This window comes from Garra rufa, chromosome 20 (genome assembly GCF_049309525.1).
Source record: "Garra rufa chromosome 20, GarRuf1.0, whole genome shotgun sequence".
In the NCBI taxonomy this organism is placed as follows: Eukaryota; Metazoa; Chordata; class Actinopteri; order Cypriniformes; family Cyprinidae; genus Garra; species Garra rufa.
In genome coordinates this window covers 38,374,070-38,392,591 of record NC_133380.1, presented here as the reverse complement: position 1 = coordinate 38,392,591, position 18,522 = coordinate 38,374,070, and the positions used below count along the sequence as shown (strand labels likewise).

The window sequence follows — 18,522 nt, the reverse complement described above, 5'->3', positions numbered from 1 at the left end:
TATAGTTTTAGCTCAGTTATATAAATTATGGTGTTTTTAGAGTAAATCAGTCTGGTTAAATACGGTTTAATGCTGTCAATCTCATCAAGATCCTTACTAAAAGCTGTTTTTGGTAACTGCAACATTTTGCTATTTTTGACCCAGGACCACAAAACCATTCTGAAGTAGAATGGGTATATTTGTAGCAATAGCCAAAAATACATTGTATGGGTCAAAATTATTGATTTTTCTTTTATGCCAAAAAATCATTAGGATATTAAGTAAAGATCATGTTCCATAAACATATTTTGTATTAATTAATTTCCTACTGTAAATATATCAGAACTTAATTTTGATTAGTAACATGCATTGTTAAGAACTTCATTTGGACAACAACAAAGCCAATTTTCTCAATATTTAGATTTTTTTGCACCCTATTTTCAAATAGTTGAATCTCGGCCAAATATTGACCGATCCTAACAAACCATACATCAATGGAAAGCTTATTTATTCAGATGATGTATAAATGTATGAGTGGTCCAGGGTCACATTTGCTTTATTTTTCACAACTGACTTCAGACTTTATAAAAGTTTTATATTTCTCAGTTGTAATTTTATATCTCACAATTGCAACATTTCTCGTAATTTCTATATTTTAAGCTGCTTTTCCACTACCTCTGACCTTTGCATACAATTGTTGCATTTTGCCCTTAGTGGCAGTCGCTGTAACTTTTAAGTCATAAAGGAACCGTCACCCTCCTCTTATTCTTCATGGTAAAATAAATTTCTTGAATTAATTACTGAATATAATGAATGTATGAATATATCCACACAAAACAAATAACACCTTATACATTTGAAAAAAAAAAAAAACATAGTTGGATTTATAGGGCTAATCCATGTGAATAATTATTTGATAATTATAAAATAATTATTTATTTTTCCGAAATAGTATTTGAAAAATAACGTTTAAATGAGAAAATACTAGTATGAACTCGCATTCATAGTTTCACATGCAGTCCCATATTATTCTACATCAATATAAATAACTTACAGTCTGTTGCTTATTGTTTGTTGAAGATAGTGTAAAGGCAGCTTATTTTACAACGCAATATACATTTTTTGCTAACTTACAGTGTCGCCAACTAATTAAAAAATAGCTTGACTATCAGAGAATATTTGTTTCAATATGACTTACTTTAAGTAGACATATGGAGCTACCGAGAGACATATTTCTCATGTCTGTGTGTCAAGTATTGATTCATTTTTGTGATGTGTTTCAATAAGATTAAGCTAATCTGAGACTTGTCATAGCACTTACATAGCATTGCTCTTTTGTTGATTTTGATTGCTTCCATTGTTCTCAAGCGTCTGCTAAATGACTAAATGTAATGTAATATAATGTTTGTTTTCTTTATTGTCCAAAAGCACGTTTTGTTGCTATTATGAGTAAACACTAATAAGTACCTTTTTACCCTTTTATAGTTTTGAATGAAATGTTACTCTTATTTGTATTTTGAAATTGTTTGGCTGTCATCAGGAAAAACATGCAATTGACCGCACCAGCGAATTTGTCAACTCTAGAGGGTTAAACTACCTTAAATTATTATTAGACTGGTCTCTAGATTATGTATGGCCTCATAGTCAGTCAATAGGCTTGTTTTATCAACTACTAGGTAAAACATCTCATAGCTTATAGTAATAGTGCCCCTCTCCTCAACAAGCCACGTGATTTGAGGTATCATTCATGACCATAGTTCAAAGGATTTGTTTTAATCCCGAACCCTATGAATGAGCAACAGCCATACTGATGGTCTCCTTCAACTGCACTAATGAAAAACAGATGGCCACAACAAGAGTTGGGAAGTAAAATACGCTTCCATATGTCTTATTTTAAATGCAAAAGAGCAAGTAGCAGAAAGAAATAGTAGGGGGAGAGAAAGAAGTAAAAAAGGAGCAAAAGATTGTTCAGTTGCGTCTCAGGTACATGCCTTCATTCGTTTCAGTGGATTATTCATTTCCTTTTGAAGTGAAGCTGCTCGCCCAGCGAGGAATGTCTGAAAGGCAGCTGAAAGGAGACTCTCATATTTCTCCAAGAGCAGCTTGTCATCTGGGGGGTAAATACGTCTGTGCAGAGAGAGGGAGAGAGAGAGACAGAGTTTTATCTGATTATCTGATTTAACGGCCTGGTCTGCCTGCTTTTCTAATCACTTAAACAAACCTCAATCGTTCTTTTCACACATGCATTTGTCCATTAATGCTGTGTATATACTAATGATTAATAAACTTGTCTTTATATTAGACGTTAAGACTAAACAAAAGCCACAGACGTATAAACCTTTGTCTATATCTGTGTGATGGATCTTCAGATCAGCGCCATATTGGGTCGGGGATATAATCAAAACCAGCAACTGGCTGTGCTTCAGGACCCAGATTGTGCATTAGACATCAGATAGCGAGCTGCTACAGTAACAAAATGATGCAAACAAAGCCCTGAAATGTATTAATATTACTGGTAACACCTAACATTTAAACAATGAGTAATATATTTGTTACAGCATTAGTTAATCTTTATACTAGGGCCGGGACTCGATTAAAAATTTTAATCTAATTAATTAGAGGCTTTGTAATTAATTAATCGAAATTAATCGCATTTTAATCGCATGTAAATATTTGACCTGAGAACAGTGAGAATTAAGATTTTTATATGGATTTTTAGTATACCATTGAATAATGACTGAATACATAAGCTTAAGCAACAAAATATTGTTTATTTTTGTTCAACCAAGTCCAACAGACCAGTGCAATATTGCCATTAAGTGTAGCAAGAGGCACGTTCTTTAACGAGTCTTTCATTCAGAGAACTCTGCTCTTGTGTTTGCTTAATTATGCATTTAAACGTTAATGACCAAACCTATCATTATAAATGTTGCTGCACATGGAATATAACGCGGATAACATTTAAAAAATAGTTTTTATCAGGTTACACACTGATTATTTATCACACAAACCCCTTTCTCTACCTGTCCGTTGGTCGCGCATATCCTCCATGTTTGTAGTTATTTAACACTTTTTATGCGTGTTTGTAGTTCTAATCGAATCCTCGTTCACGGCGCAGTGTGTTGCGGGCAATATTAGCAGTTAAGAGTGTGCATTGATCGTTAAGTAGTAGACCATCTGGGAATCTTAGGAATACTTTTTTAAACATACTACGATTTGGGACATACAATACTATTTAGGACGGACGCAGCTTCTTTGGTATAAGTTCTTTGGCTTGTCTGAACGCTAGTTTGTGCTCCAGTATAATCGGTCCGCCGAATCTCATCCAGTGAGAAACGTTCCGCGGTGCAAAACTTAGTGCGATTAAAATGCGTTAAAAAATTTTAACGCGTTATTTTTGTGTAATTAATTAATCTAAATTAACACGTTAAAGTCCCGGCCCTACTTTATACACTTTCGTTAATAAAAATATGTTTCATTATTAGTTCATTTTAGCTCAGGTCCATTAAATAATATAAAGTTAATGAAAAATAAATCAACATAAGCTAAGGTTAATAAATGCTTTAGAAGTATTTTTCATTGTTATCTAATGATAACAAAAGAAACTTTGTTGTAAAGTGCTACCATTTCACCATGAATCAGACTTAATATGTCAAATGATACACTTGAGAAAAAAAAAATACAATTTTGTATAAACAAATAACATCAGCAGGGGCTGGCTATATAAACTACATTAAGACTGTGTCTGAATAGTTCTTTAGAACCAACTAGCAGTTATTTAAACTGTAATCAATCTTACTTTTTAGATTGAGATTAGACCAGTTTATGTTTTTATGCAACTAACTTGTAAAAATTATGTCCAGTCTTAAAAACATTTAACTTACTCAAGTTACTCAAGTTACTTAAAAAATTAGATCACTTCCTTCTAAGATTAGTCTAAACATTTTATGCAACCAGCCCCAGATGTGCTACTTACCAGTTTGGATTGAACACACAATGGGCTAAATATTGTATTGGTATTAGCTATTTAACCAGTGACAAATGCAGTTGTTCTAAAATACTATACAGATTGATTGGACAAAATATTGGAAAGTATTTTGCCTTCCTTCTAAAAGTTGATAAAATAATGCATATTGTAGAGTTAAGATGAACTTGTACCATCCTGAAGCAGTTTATTTAGCAAAAATGACTGTCAGACTTTAAGAACGATCCTGAATAGTCAATTATATTGACTGATTATCGAATAAACAATAAAGTTTGACTGGAGAATGCAGCATTTGACCAATCAGCATCAAGTATTCCAGAAAATTGTGTAATAAAACTTAAGACATTTAGCATTGTTCTTTCATTTTTTAGAACAGTCTGACCCACCATTTGAGAACCACTGACCAAAATAATGGTGGCACCACAATCTAAAGAAACAGTGAAGTTGGAATGAGTGATATATTTCCACATTTCAGTCTGATAAACTAAAACTCACTTGGCAGGTGACATTTAAAATGGCTCTTTTGGATTCCGGCTTCAACATAATCAAAAGCTCAAATAAATGTAAATGTCCAGATCAGACGATAAACCGCCCCAAATCCATTAAGAGCTACAAGCACGATGGACAAACTTGTGTGGGAGAAGTAATCTAGTAAGAGTAAGTGGGCTTAGTCTTCGGCATATGGCACATGTTGAAATCTGGGTCTGACCCACAAACCTCAAACACTTTTTTTCATGTTTCAGCATCTTTTGGGGTGTTTTTATTTAGAGTTGAACAGAACAGCAGTTACATGCATAGGCATAAAATGACCTATTTAGGAAGACGCATATTCCTCGTATTCCTCCTCTGAGGCTCTGACGTGGAGGCTCCGTATTAAGGAGCGATTTGTTGCAATTATGAAGTGACTGCATTTTTTTTTTTTTCAGTGAAAAATGCAGCAAGATGCTAAATGCTGCTAAATTACTCTATGAAGAAGCCGCCCAACCTCTACGGTACATACAAAGGGTTATTTGACATGCTTGTGTATTGAGGTCAGGTTAATCAAGCCTAAATGGCAGATCTTCATTTGGCAGATCCTAGTGTCTGTGAATGTTAAAATTACAAAAGTAACAAAAGCAAGAAGCATTTGGCTGCTGACGCATTTGGCTTCTTTACAAAACATTAGCAGTCATTAAAATAGCAACCTGGAGTTGTTTAATGCTCTGAAACAAACAATCTCTAAAAGGAATATTTAAAAGATACTGACAACCCAATAGACCAGGGCTCTCAAACTAGTCATAATTGAGGTGGAAAAACTAAATTCTGCTTGCAAATAAATGTTATTTTAATTACTATAATGTTGTCTATAAATTATTTTGGCCTTTCATGTTGGTCAAAGACGAGACTTAAATTTATCATACTAAATTGTATTTATTTATTTTTTGTTATATGAACTATTGTTGCACAGAATGAAATTTAAGTGGGTGTCTTCAGTAAATTGTGGTAAAAAAAATGTAAAGCTCTATTAAACTTTAAATCCTGCAAATCAATTTTTACTACCCAAACACTGGATTCGACCATGCCTCGGTGCCTCATCTCCCTTTTCTGCCTACGAAGGCAGAATTTTTCAAGTTTCAGAAATAACCCTTGTCCTTGTTTTGTCCTCACATGAGAGCCTTAGAAATTGTTTCATGCTGTCACATCCCAAACCAAGCCACAAGAGACCCCACAGGTGTAAGTGGGCATTCTTACAGGATAACAATCGTCAAAGCGGCTTCCCTACCTGTAGTTCCCCAGGTGCCGCTTTTCGTGCTCGTCCCTGGAGACCTGCTTGCGGACTTGGGCCAGTCTTTCTTTCTGAAAACACAACGCAAGTGAATAATCGTTGAGAAGCAGGAAGACCGACAAAGAAATAAAGCCCAGTTTCTGTTAGTGCTATCCTGCAGTGTAATTTAGCCACCCAAAACCGAATAACAATAGCACCGAATGACTCGTTTCCTATATTACGAGACACCTTAATGAAGTCTGAGAGTTAGCGGGTGCGAATAACAGCCTCTCCTCTACACTTGTTAATACAGGGGGCCCATTCATAATTCATATAGATTTAACTCCCACTGTACCATTTTAATACATCAAAAACTATAATTGTGGAAAGGTCAGCTGGTCAATTTGCAGTGGCGCAGCAGGGTGTCTTCTATAATAGTCACTGATCTCTGTTAAATGCTGGTACAGGCATATTCGCTCAGCCCCCAATCCCCAAATCTCACTCCTCTTTTGCGTCTAGCTTTGCCCTTTGAAAATACCACCTACCTGCAGTCATCTCAACCTCATTCATCTCTTCATATAATAAAAAAGTTGATTGAAAGACCAATCAAGGACTGGTGCAAAAAGCACCCTCTACTTACTGAACTTCTTCTCAAAATGTGCCTTGTCTGTACATCTGCGGAATATGAACTCTTAAATACCTTTTATCAGTGTTGGGGGTAACGCTTTACAAGTAACACAAGTTACGTAATCAGTTTACTTTTTCAAGTAACTAGTAAAGTACTAGTTAAAGTACATAACTTTTTTTAAATACAGTATCTCACAAAAGTGAGTACACCCATCACATTTCAGCAACCACTTTAGTATATCTTCTCAATGGACAAAAATATAGAAATTAAACTTGAGTAGTCAATGTGCAGCTTGTATAGCAGTATAGATTTAGTGTCCTCTGAAAATAACACCATACAGCCATTATTGTCAAAATAGCTGGCAACAAAAGTGATACACCCTAAGTGATAACAGCAGTATGTTGTTCAACCATGCAAAGCCACATGTCCTATTCATCATGTTTATGTTTTTGTCTGCTTGACAGGACCATACAAACTTGTGTATCTTGTATTAGAGCAGTTAAAATTAGGTGCTTTGAGTACAATTCTCTCATACTGACCACTGGATGTTCAACATGGCATCTCATGACAAAGAACTCTCTGAGGATTTGAGAATTAGAATTGTTGCTCTCCACAAAGATGGCCAAGGCTATTAGAGGTTCAGTAACACCCTGAAACTGAGTTACACTACAGTGGTCAGAGTCATGCAGAGGTTTTCCAAGATGGGTTCCATTCGGAACAGGCCTTGCAAGGGTCATTCTGTGCGTCAGGTGCAGAACCTGGCTTTAAAAAACAGATGCATGAGTGCTGCCAGCATTGCTCTAAAGGCTGCAGAACTAGCTTGAGATCAGCTTGTCGGTGCTCAGACCATACGCCGCACACTACAACAAGTCAGTTTGCATAGGCGTCGTCCCAGAAGGAAGCCTCATCTGAAGCTGGCTCACAAGAAAGCCTGCAAACAGTTTGCTGAAGACAACCTGTCCAAGAGCATGAATTACTGGAACCATGTCCTGTGGTTTGATGAGACTATAAGATACACTTGTTTGGCTCAGATGGTGTCCAGCATGTGTGGCGATGCCCTGTTGAGGAGTACCAAGAAAATTGTGTATTGCCTCAATTCAAGCGTGGTGGAGGTAGCATCATGGTCTGGAGCTGCATGAGTGCTGCTGGTACTGGGGAGCTGCAGTTCATTGAGGGAAACATGGATACCATTATGTACTGTACATTCTGAAGCAGAACATGATGCCTTCCCTCCAGAAACTAGGCCAAACTGCAGTTTTACAACATGATAATGATCCCAAACACACCACCAAGATGACAGCTGCCTTGCTGAGGAAGCTAAAGGTGAAGGTAATGGGGTGGCCAAGTATGTCTCCAGACCTGAACCCTATTAAGCAGCTGTGGGCATCCTCAAGCGTAAAGTGGAGAAGCACTATGTGTCTAACGTCCAGCAGCTCTGTGAGGAGTGGAAGAGGATCCCAGCAACAACCTGTGCAGCTCTGGTCAGTTCCATGCCCAGGGTGATTAAGGCAGCAGATAACAATGGTGCTAACACATAATATTGACACTTTGGACAAGTTCACTTAAGGTGTACTCACTTTTGTTGTCAGCTATTTTGACAATAATGGCTGTATGTTGAGTTATTTTCAGAGGACAATAAATATATACTGCTATACAAGCTGCATATTGAGTACTCATTCATTTCTATATTATAGTCCCTTGAGAACACATACAAAAATGGTTGCTGAAATGTGAGGGGTGAGAAAGGGCCTTTACAGTTGGCAAAAAATATAATTATTATTTTTCATTAAAAACAAATAAGCAAGCCTAGACTAGGTGACGAAAAGTAACGCATATTGTAATGCATTACTTTTAAAGGTAACTTTCCTCATCACTGCTTTTTAATGATCAAGAAATTAGACAAAATAGGTGAGATCTGAATCTTCATTTCCCACATGAGCCCCAAGGCTCAACAAGTCTGGAGCAAGTGTGTAAATGAGCCTTACCAGCTCTTCTCTCCTGCGTTCTAATAGGTGTCGTTGTTTCTCCCATTCCGATGATCCGGCCGTCAGTTTCCGCATTGATCCCTGTCCGTACAGTCGTCGCTGGGCTTCCGCCTTCTGCTGGGCCAAATTCCGTCGTTTATCACTTGCTCTGGGTAAAAAAAAAAAGGAAAAAAGAAAAAGGAAATGCTCAAGTAATAGCCCTTAAAGTAGCCCAAACTCCCAGCCGAAATCCTGACAGACTCCGAGACTCCATACATCACTCGACTTGACAGCATTCAGCACCTCAAGATTTCATCGCTCACTGGCCCTTCAAATTTGCTGTTGTAAGTGGCCACTCAGGGTCACTGGGCTCCTGAACCACTGGGGAACCTTCTCGTTTTATTGATACGACTTTCACACTTCTGAGTTCTTGTCGCTGAGTTATTGGTTTTGTCCTGCCACTGCTGGGGAAATAACACAGGAGTCGCTTTGATATGTTACTGGTAAGAACTCGGCTGGGTCAGTTGGGACACAGTAAACGTCTGTGGGGACTTCCAAGAAAATCACTGCGACAGAATGCCAGCAATGCATCCTGAAACCTGATCCACTGCTGGATTGAGTTTGTCTGCTGTTGTTTCCTACTCTAGGACCATTGTTGGGCCACTCTGGTATATTTAGTACAAAAGGTGAACCTGGGATTTGAAGGCCAGGTCTCTGATAATCAATCACTGGAAGCCCCGCATACTGACATACAACTACACCCACAGATGTATGTCACACAAGGCAGTCACACAAACTTAGGAGGCATGCACAAGCAAACATACCCACAAAAACACACAATCCACACACATAAGCATGTAAAAAGTGTAAAATTTTAGGTTAAATACAATATAAAATAAATGAAAATTTGTATTCCCTTCAGAAATGCACTGAAACATACGATCAAAAAGCAGAGTAATAAACATTAAAATATAAATACACACCTAGTACAAAATGATAGCCATAATATGTCTAGTGGGATTAAATCATTCGATCACCTTGCTACATCTATATATCTTTTATCTCATAACTATTTACATGTATTAAGCTTGGTAATTCAAATAATACCTGTGCTAATGATACCTAGAGGAATGTGGAATACTATAGTTTCAGTAAAGCACTTTTGTGTACTTATAGTATCGGCAACAGAACAAACCTTCATCCACCTAGCAAAGTATTCCCACTGCTGAATGAATCATTTAGACCATTTTAATTTAGAACTTTAGGCAAAAATAACACTTTTTTTGAATAGCGAGTCAACGAAACAATTACGTCTTTGAACTCAAACACAAATACAGCAGTTCCAAAACAAAACTAAGCAATTGATATTGTTGTGTGTCAGTTTAAGGTTTCAAATTACATTATTATCATATGTTATTAAAGGGAGACACTGCAGGTGAATAGGTAAAAAAAAATATACTAATAGTTATCACCTTATTACCTATTTGATTGATTACATTGATAATTGCAAAGATTTCTGTACTGTATTAAGTTGTCTAAAATGTTGTCTAAAAGTCTAAACATGCAAATGAGGCATTATTTAATGAAACGTGCTAATTTGCATACATTTCTAGTACAAAAATCTAAACACTGGATGAAGTCAGTTTCAAAATTCTTGTTTAAATTTTTTTGACATATTAGAGTCAAATGTTTTTACAGATCTCATTTTGTCACTACATAAATCATAAACATTTTTTTTTTTACAAATAAAATGCTGTATAAAATCAAGCAAATTATATATGTACAAATCCCTCTGTAAAAATCTCCAGGATATAAACAGAAATAAAAATGCAAAGTTTGGTGTGTGTAAGTGCTACTGAAGAGGAGATTTATGGCTCAGTGTAGGAGAAAAAACTCTTTTTGAGAAAACAGCCTTTAAAAATATGGATTGTAATTTAAATCTGCTGGCAAAAATAGATAAAGTGCTATGAAAGAAACACTTAAGAAGTGTCTTTTGGATGGTTTCGTTTTACTAGTCTGAAAAAACACTTTTTGAAAAACCAAAAAGGCCAAAATCTCAAACTTGACAGGTGCATGAAAAAACAGTGTTAAATACAAAACAGTGATAAACACAAAACAACATTGTGTGGTTGTCAAATTTGTGCTTAGCTAACAAACCTGTATAAACTTATTTCATACAACTACTAAAAGTCAGAATCAAAGTCACTGCAATGTTCAAAAGTTCAAAGGTTGTTCGAGTGCTACTTGTAGGTCAACCTCTGACCTTTAGGTATTTTTATGTGGGGTTTCAGTGTCCAAAAATTCTTCTTTCAAAATCAAGCAGCAGCATAAACAAGTGAATGAGGACCCATCAAAGAGTTTCAAGTAACTGCTTAGTGGAGATCAAGGAATCAATATTTTCGAAAACACTAAAGACTGGTGGACAGCTGAGAATGGAGAGTGAGTTTTCTGATTAACTCTTTCTTTCTCTTTCTAATAGGACTCTGGAGAGAGTATTGCTTCATACCTGATGTTGAGCAGTTTCAGGGCATTGAGCAAAGCTCCCTTCTTCACATCGTAATCAATCTTTTGATCTGTCCCAAAACTCGGGGCACGATTGATCTGTAGAGGGAAAAAAAGAGAGTTTTTGTTTTCACATTGTTTTATTTTTTGAAGCAATATTCATCTTTTAAAGAGGACCGGGAAGCCACACAGAAACAGTCACTGTTACCCATTACTGAAATCACAGGGCATCAGCTCTCATAAAAACTAATTCTGTCAGTGTCCCAATAACCACAATTGGCATTGATGCCGAGAACAATATAGAGTGGCTCCAAGTCTTTTAAAACTACACTCTTAAAAATAAAGGTGCTTTAAAAGGTTCTTCACAGCGATGCCACGGAAGAACCATTTTTGGTTCCACAAAGAACCATTCAGTCAAAGGTTCTTTAAAGAACCATCTCTTTCTTACCTTTTTATAATCTTTTTGCCACAAAGAACCTTTTGTGAAACAAAAAAAGTTAAAGTTTCTTTATGGAACCATTTAGACAAAAAAGGTTCTTCTATGGCATAGTGAAGCACCTTTATTTTTAAGAGCGTATATGACAGCTTTGTGGGAGGAACATGATTTTTCGCTGATTTGTGAACGGATCATTGTGAACCAAGTCAAGAAATTCATTGAAAAGGTCAGATTCAAAAGAACATTTAATGAATCAGGCAATTGCTACTTCTCTTATAACCTCCAATGAAGAATGCACCAAGAAGGGTTAGGGCAGACTTGGTCACACTTGGTTTTAGAAGACTTGGAATATAGCACACTTTTTTCGTACTTTTGTATTCTTTTTTGAAGTTTGAATGCTTCATTGTCTACTTATTGTAATGGCATAGAAAAGAGCATGAAAAAGAAATCCTCAAATTGTGTCCCTCAGAAGAAAGAACTCATACAGGTTTCGAACAACATGAGGGTGAGTAAATGATGACCTCTATGGAGTGAAGCGCTGCATGCAGGTCAAGCTAGACTCAAGTTCAAACAACTGCAACTTTGATCTTGTTTGCTGCTGTGCTTTCAAAGCACAGTCGGTGATTACCAGACAATTGACGTGACATATCAGTGCATAGGTGGTGCCATTAAATCAAAAAAATGTCAATGGCATATCATAAAAAAAAAGATGCATTTCATAAAATTGTAAAGTCACGTCCCTTGTGACGCCTGCATGTTTTCTGGCTTGCTTGTTAGGTGACAAAAACATCTGCTGTTGTTCTTTAAATATGAAATCTGATTGGGACAAAGACATTTAGCAAATGTGATCAGCCAGGCAACAAACCAACCGGTCCATTATGCTGAGCTGCCAATGATCCTGATAGACGCTACCACTCAATCTTTTCTTATCTCACATGAGGAATCTATTCAAGTGCTGCCGCTCCGTGGACGTCTGACAGCTGACTGGAAAAGAAATCATCACTAAATGCAAAATATATCGTGCGAGCTCTTTCATTTTGTCATTACCCAGTCTGATCATCAGGCATTTGGTGCATTCTGGCCAGAATGACGACGTGATCTAAACACATGAAAACCAAAGCTTTGCATTCTGGTTTACATATTTGTTTGAATTAAATCATTTATAACCTTTCAGAATCATTTGAGCAGTTAATTAGAGATAATTGAGCAATAGAATGTCTTTCCGTGCATTAGTATAATCTGTCACATTCCTGCCAACACAAGCTAATTCATCAGATGCCAGAGTTATTTTCTCTGTGGAACTGGAAAAAAAAAGAAGAAGAAAACTGCACAGGAAATGAGACCAGCTCATGATATCTGCACAATCGCTATGATGTATGGTAATATTCATTCATAACTTTTATGCTCGGTGCTGCAGTATTTGTAACCAGAAGCTGGCCAGAAACTCTATCTTTTGCTGTTCATATTGATGCAAGGGACAGATGAAACACTTAAATTGAAGAAACACTGCAAAAAATGTTTTTCTTGCTTAAATTGTTTGTCTTGTTTCAAGCCAAAATATCTAAAAATTAATCTGCCAATGGGGTAAGCAAAATAAAATATTTTTTCAAACAGAAAAACTGCTTGTTCTAAGCAAAAACTCACTTAATTTTGACTTGTTTTTTCTGGTAACAAGACAATAATTTGTACTTGTCTAGAAAATCCTTCTTGATTAAAATTTTTTAGATATTTTGGCTGGAAACAAGAAAAAAAATCTAAGTAAGAAAAGCATTTTTTGCAGTGAATACAAGTGAAAAAGGTGCCCGCACTAAAATTTTCACTTTCATCTTTACCTTTAAGTCTATTTTGATCACCTAAGTTGTATTTATTTGATTTAAAAAAAAATACACTAAAACCAGAATTTACAATTTAACTGATTTCTACTTTAACATATTTTAAAATGTAACTTAAAATGTCACATGATCCTTCAGAAATCTTTCTAATAAGAAGATTTAGTGCTCAAGAAACATTTTTGTGGCAACTGTGATAAACTACAAACCAAAAAAAAAAAAAAAAAAAATTTTTTTTTTTTATTCAGAAAGGATGCATTAAATTGATCAAAACTAACACTCAAAATATTTCTGTTTTAAATAAATGCTATTTCAAATCAAAGAATTGTAGAAAAAGGATATTATGGTTTCGACAAAAATATTAAGAAGCAAAAACCTTTAAACTTTGATAATAATAATAACCATTACTAATAACTGAGTATAGATAATAACTGAGCACTAAATCAGCATTTTAGAGTGATTTCCAAAGGATCATGTGACACTGAAGAGTGGAGTAATGATCCTGAAAATTCACCTTTGCCATCACAGGAATAAATGACATTTTATTATATATTCAAATACAAAACATAAAAATAACATTTCACTGATTTCACTGCATTTTTATCAAATAAATGCAGCCCATTGCTGTTAATACACCTAAAGCAAGAAAGACTAGAAAATGAATTAATATAATAAAGTCAGAATGTTACAGTGGTTGGAGGCAATTGTAACACTTAAAAATAAATCATATTACTCATCTGTATCTCAAACAGAGCACACCTCAAACAAATAAAACCATTGCTTTATTACATTTTATTATTACTGAATAGTTTTCTCCTTGATACAGTACAAAAAAAATGTTGGGTAAACTTAAAATAATGTGTTACCCTGCTGCCTTAAAATTTTAAGTTCAGTCAGCTCAAATAAATTTAGTCAACTTGAAATGTAAAGTTGTACTAAGAGACAACTTAGATATTTGAGTTGACTTAGCAACAAATTTGGTTTGTTAAACTAAAAAGCTGGTTAAGTTACCTGGCTGCCTTAAAATTTTAAGTTCAGTCAGCTCAATAAATTTAGTCAACTTGAAATGTAAAGAGACAACTTGGATATTTGAGTTGACTTAGCAACAAATTTGGTTTGTTAAACTAAAAAGCTGGTTAAGTTACTTGGCTGCCTTAAAATTTTAAGTTCAGTCAGCTCAAATAAATTTAGTCAACTTGAAATGTAAAGTTGTACTAAGAGACAACTTAGATATTTGAGTTGACTTAGCAACAAATTTGGTTTGTTAAACTAAAAAGCTGGTTAAGTTACTTGGCTGCCTTAAAATTTTAAGTTCAGTCAGCTCAATAAATTTAGTCAACTTGAAATGTAAAGAGACAACTTAGATATTTGAGTTGACTTAGCAACAAATTTGGTTTGTTAAACTAAAAAGCTGGTTAAGTTACTTGGCTGCCTTAAAATTTTAAGTTCAGTCAGCTCAATAAATTTAGTCAACTTGAAATGTAAAGAGACAACTTGGATATTTGAGTTGACTTAGCAACAAATTTGGTTTGTTAAACTAAAAAGCTGGTTAAGTTACCTGGCTGGCTGCCTTAAAATTTTAAGTTCAGTCAGCTCAAATAAATTTAGTCAACTTGAAATGTAAAGTTGTACTAAGAGACAACTTAGATATTTGAGTTGACTTAGCAACAAATTTGGTTTGTTAAACTAAAAAGCTGGTTAAGTTACTTGGCTGCCTTAAAATTTTAAGTTCAGTCAGCTCAATAAATTTAGTCAACTTGAAATGTAAAGAGACAACTTAGATATTTGAGTTGACTTAGCAACAAATTTGGTTTGTTAAACTAAAAAGCTGGTTAAGTTACTTGGCTGCCTTAAAATTTTAAGTTCAGTCAGCTCAATAAATTTAGTCAACTTGAAATGTAAAGAGACAACTTGGATATTTGAGTTGACTTAGCAACAAATTTGGTTTGTTAAACTAAAAAGCTGGTTAAGTTACCTGGCTGGCTGCCTTAAAATTTTAAGTTCAGTCAGCTCAAATAAATTTAGTCAACTTGAAATGTAAAGTTGTACTAAGAGACAACTTAGATATTTGAGTTGACTTAGCAACAAATTTGGTTTGTTAAACTAAAAAGCTGGTTAAGTTACCTGGCTGCCTTAAAATTTTAAGTTCAGTCAGCTCAAATAAATTTAGTCAACTTGAAATGTAAAGTTGTACTAAGAGACAACTTAGATATTTGAGTTGACTTAGCAACAAATTTGGTTTGTTAAACTAAAAAGCTGGTTAAGTTACTTGGCTGCCTTAAAATTTTAAGTTCAGTCAGCTCAATAAATTTAGTCAACTTGAAATGTAAAGAGACAACTTAGATATTTGAGTTGACTTAGCAACAAATTTGGTTTGTTAAACTAAAAAGCTGGTTAAGTTACCTGGCTGCCTTAAAAATTTAAGTTGAATCAACTCAAATATCTAAGTTGTCACTTAGTACAACGTAACATTTTAAATTGGCTCAACTTTTTTGAAGCCAGGTCACAAATTATTTTAAGTTGATTCAACAAATTGTTTTTCTACAGTGTGCTTTAAAAAAGATGTGCCTTACTGCATAAGGCTGAGATTCTCACAGCACATTTTATTGCACTTTTTTGATTGCTTCTATTAAAAATAAAAGTGTCTGCTAAATGACTAAATATAAATGTTGAAATAAAAAATATATTTATTATCTGATCAGTCAACTAGACACGTCAGGAAATGAATGTTTATTACACATTTTATTTATGAACTTTCAACTTTTTGCCACCTTTTTGCCTTTTGTATACAAAGGCTTTCTCATAGGTCATTCAAAGATTTTTTTTTCTTAAAGGAATATATTTGTAACAACATAAGGGTAAGTAAATTGCAGCAGAATTTTTGGAAGACTTGTTCCTTTAGCTACTAACTCCATTTGTCAGCAGGTAAGTATCCTGGAGGGCTTTCTTCACCTCAGATAATAATATGCTCTTTTGTATTCCACCCATGACAAACAACAGCAAAAGCGTTCTGCTGCCAGCTCCGATACGGCAAAAATTCATTTTGGGTACAGCTTTGCACATTACAGTGTGTAAGACACAGCATTAGCGCTTCAGCGTCAGCACGGACAAACGGTTGGAGAAAGATGGCAGCCGCAGAGAGAGATGACAGCAGACATAGCCGCCCCTCGCTGGGCTCTTAATAGAGCTGCCCCGCTCGGATGTTAATCTCCCTCAGAAAGGTGATCGCTTAGGAGAGGAGCGTAAGATAATATTTACATCACAACTGAACGTCGCAGGGGGGTTTGGCGGGAGGGGCGGCTAACGGTGGACTAAATCAATGAATTTACTGTATCAGCCGTAACCTTAGCAGCAGTAACTGTAGCAGCAGTAGCTGATCCGGCTCACGCTTTCTTAGCTCTCTGAGCTGGGCCACGTCACCCCTCGCTGGGTAGATGCCCCGCAGATGGCCCATTTCACAAAGCAACAAAGACGCCTCATCAAGATCTGCCATGCAGGAGTCCTGCAGGTCTAGGATCTCAGCCATGTTTTCCCTTTTTTTCTTAATAATTCAACACCTTTTGACAATAATCGTTCTGACGCAAGTAGGTTTCACAAAAGCTCCTCGACACCATCAAAAGATTTTTACTGATTTTTAATTTACACACCTTCTTTGTGCTTTTACTGGTGCAAACGTGGTGTCAAACTACAGGGAATCCAGCTGTTTTGAGATTAATGAATCTCTGCGAGACCCCACAAAATCCAAACTGTGGCTTTATGTCTTGTCTTCTAGCTCCAAGGTTGTTCGTATGCCAGTGCAGACTTCGTATGCGAGTTGACCAGAAGTCAAATGATACAGCGTAGCACATGTAAAATTTACAGACTTTCCCTTCTGGGAAAATTTAACAAACAAACAATATTTGTGTCCATTGATTTTTTTATTTATTTTTTAGCTTTTCGTTGGGTACTTATTGTTAACTAAAACTAAAACTACAATAAAAATTATTATTTTTTTTAATTTAAAAAATTAATTGAAATAAAAAAAAATAATAATAATTTTAAGGACCAATTCTCACTTTTAATGGGAGACACTGCAGGCAAAAATGCTGTTTTTCATGCATCTGTCAAGTTTGAGATTTTGGCCTTTTTGGTGTTTCATAAAGCGTTTTTTAGACTAGTAGAAAGATCATATCCAAAAGACATCGTTAAGTGTTTCTTTTATAGCACTTTATCTATTTGTGTCAATAGATTTCAATTAAAATCCATAGTTTTAAAGGCCGTTTTCTCAACATTATTTTTTTTCTCCTAGACTGAGCCATAAATCTCCACTTCAGTAACACTTGCACACACTAAACTTTACATTTTTATTCCCGTGTATATCCTGAAGGTTTTTACAGAGGGATTTGTTCATATATAATTTGCTTGATTTTATACATTTTATTCCCCCCAAAACTGTATAAATGTATTGTTTTCTAAGTTTATTCTGAATTACGTGACAGAAATGAGAAAAATTCCCTCTGTAAAAACATTTGACTCTAATATGTCAATGAATTTTGAAACTGACTTCATCCAGTGTTTAGATTTTTTTAGTACTAGAAATGTAAGCAAATTAGCGCATATTTCATTACATAATGGCTCATTTGCATATTTAGACCTAACATTTAAAAAAAACTTGTAATAGAAAAAATCTTTGCATTTATCAATGTAATCAATCAACTCGGTAAGTAAGGTGATAACTATTAGTTCATTTTTTTAGCAACTACATTACTGACTATTAATCCGCAGCAAATTAGGAGTTTGTTGAAGCAAAAGTCATAGTTAAAAGTGAGAACCGGACTTTAAAAAGGTCAATGTAAATTAAATTTCTTTTATGACAGCTAGCTGCTCATTTAAAAATAACTAAATAAACCAAGACAAAAAAGTAATAAAAACTAGACATATAAAAACATCAATACCAAATAAAAAAAAAACAAATACAAATAAACTACAATTAAAATGACAATGATAATGTAAAATCAAATTCAATATACACTGAAAATATGATCCATCGAAGTGGTTCCAATCAATTTATTTCAGCTACATTTAAATAAACTAATTTAGACTAACTTTTAACATTTATTTTACTTAAATGCAGATACAATAAATTGATCGCAACCACTTACCTCCCAAAAAAAATTAGTAAATTCAATGAAATGAATAACAGTATTTTAATGATTTTAAAATATCACTGGGCCAAACGAGCTACCAAATCATCAATTTAAATCAGTGCACATAATTTCCCTTTGTTTTTGTGAAACAACTAATGCAATTTAGTAACCTCAAGTAACCTCAAAGTTTTGTTTGGTGTATTCATAGCCTGACAGTAATCCAAGAAAACACAGTGAGGGGATTATGATTTCAGTGTGTAATCATTCAGTGCACACTATTCATTTCAATTAAGTTTACTTAGATTTTCATTATTAGTTGTTTATACTGT

The 18,522-nt window shown here is 34.9% G+C and overlaps 2 protein-coding genes across 2 annotated transcripts in view; both read right to left on the bottom strand.

Moving 5' to 3' along the window:
* LOC141293872 (tubulin polyglutamylase TTLL7-like) overlaps positions 1 to 10,902 on the bottom strand; it is a 54,049-nt gene extending 43,147 nt beyond the window's left edge. The window contains exons 1-4 of the mRNA XM_073825941.1: positions 10,807 to 10,902; positions 8,322 to 8,469; positions 5,727 to 5,800; positions 1,971 to 2,106 (exon numbers count right to left, since the gene is read on the bottom strand). Coding sequence (XP_073682042.1) covers positions 1,971 to 2,106; positions 5,727 to 5,800; positions 8,322 to 8,396 — 285 coding nt within the window. The 5' untranslated portion in view covers positions 8,397 to 8,469; positions 10,807 to 10,902. The remainder of the gene's footprint in view (positions 1 to 1,970; positions 2,107 to 5,726; positions 5,801 to 8,321; positions 8,470 to 10,806) is intronic.
* A 5,919-nt stretch (positions 10,903 to 16,821) lies between these two features.
* The window catches only part of LOC141293544 (tubulin polyglutamylase TTLL7-like), a 97,355-nt gene continuing 95,654 nt past the window's right edge, over positions 16,822 to 18,522 (bottom strand). The window contains exon 14 of the mRNA XM_073825568.1: positions 16,822 to 16,938. Coding sequence (XP_073681669.1) covers positions 16,822 to 16,938 — 117 coding nt within the window. The remainder of the gene's footprint in view (positions 16,939 to 18,522) is intronic.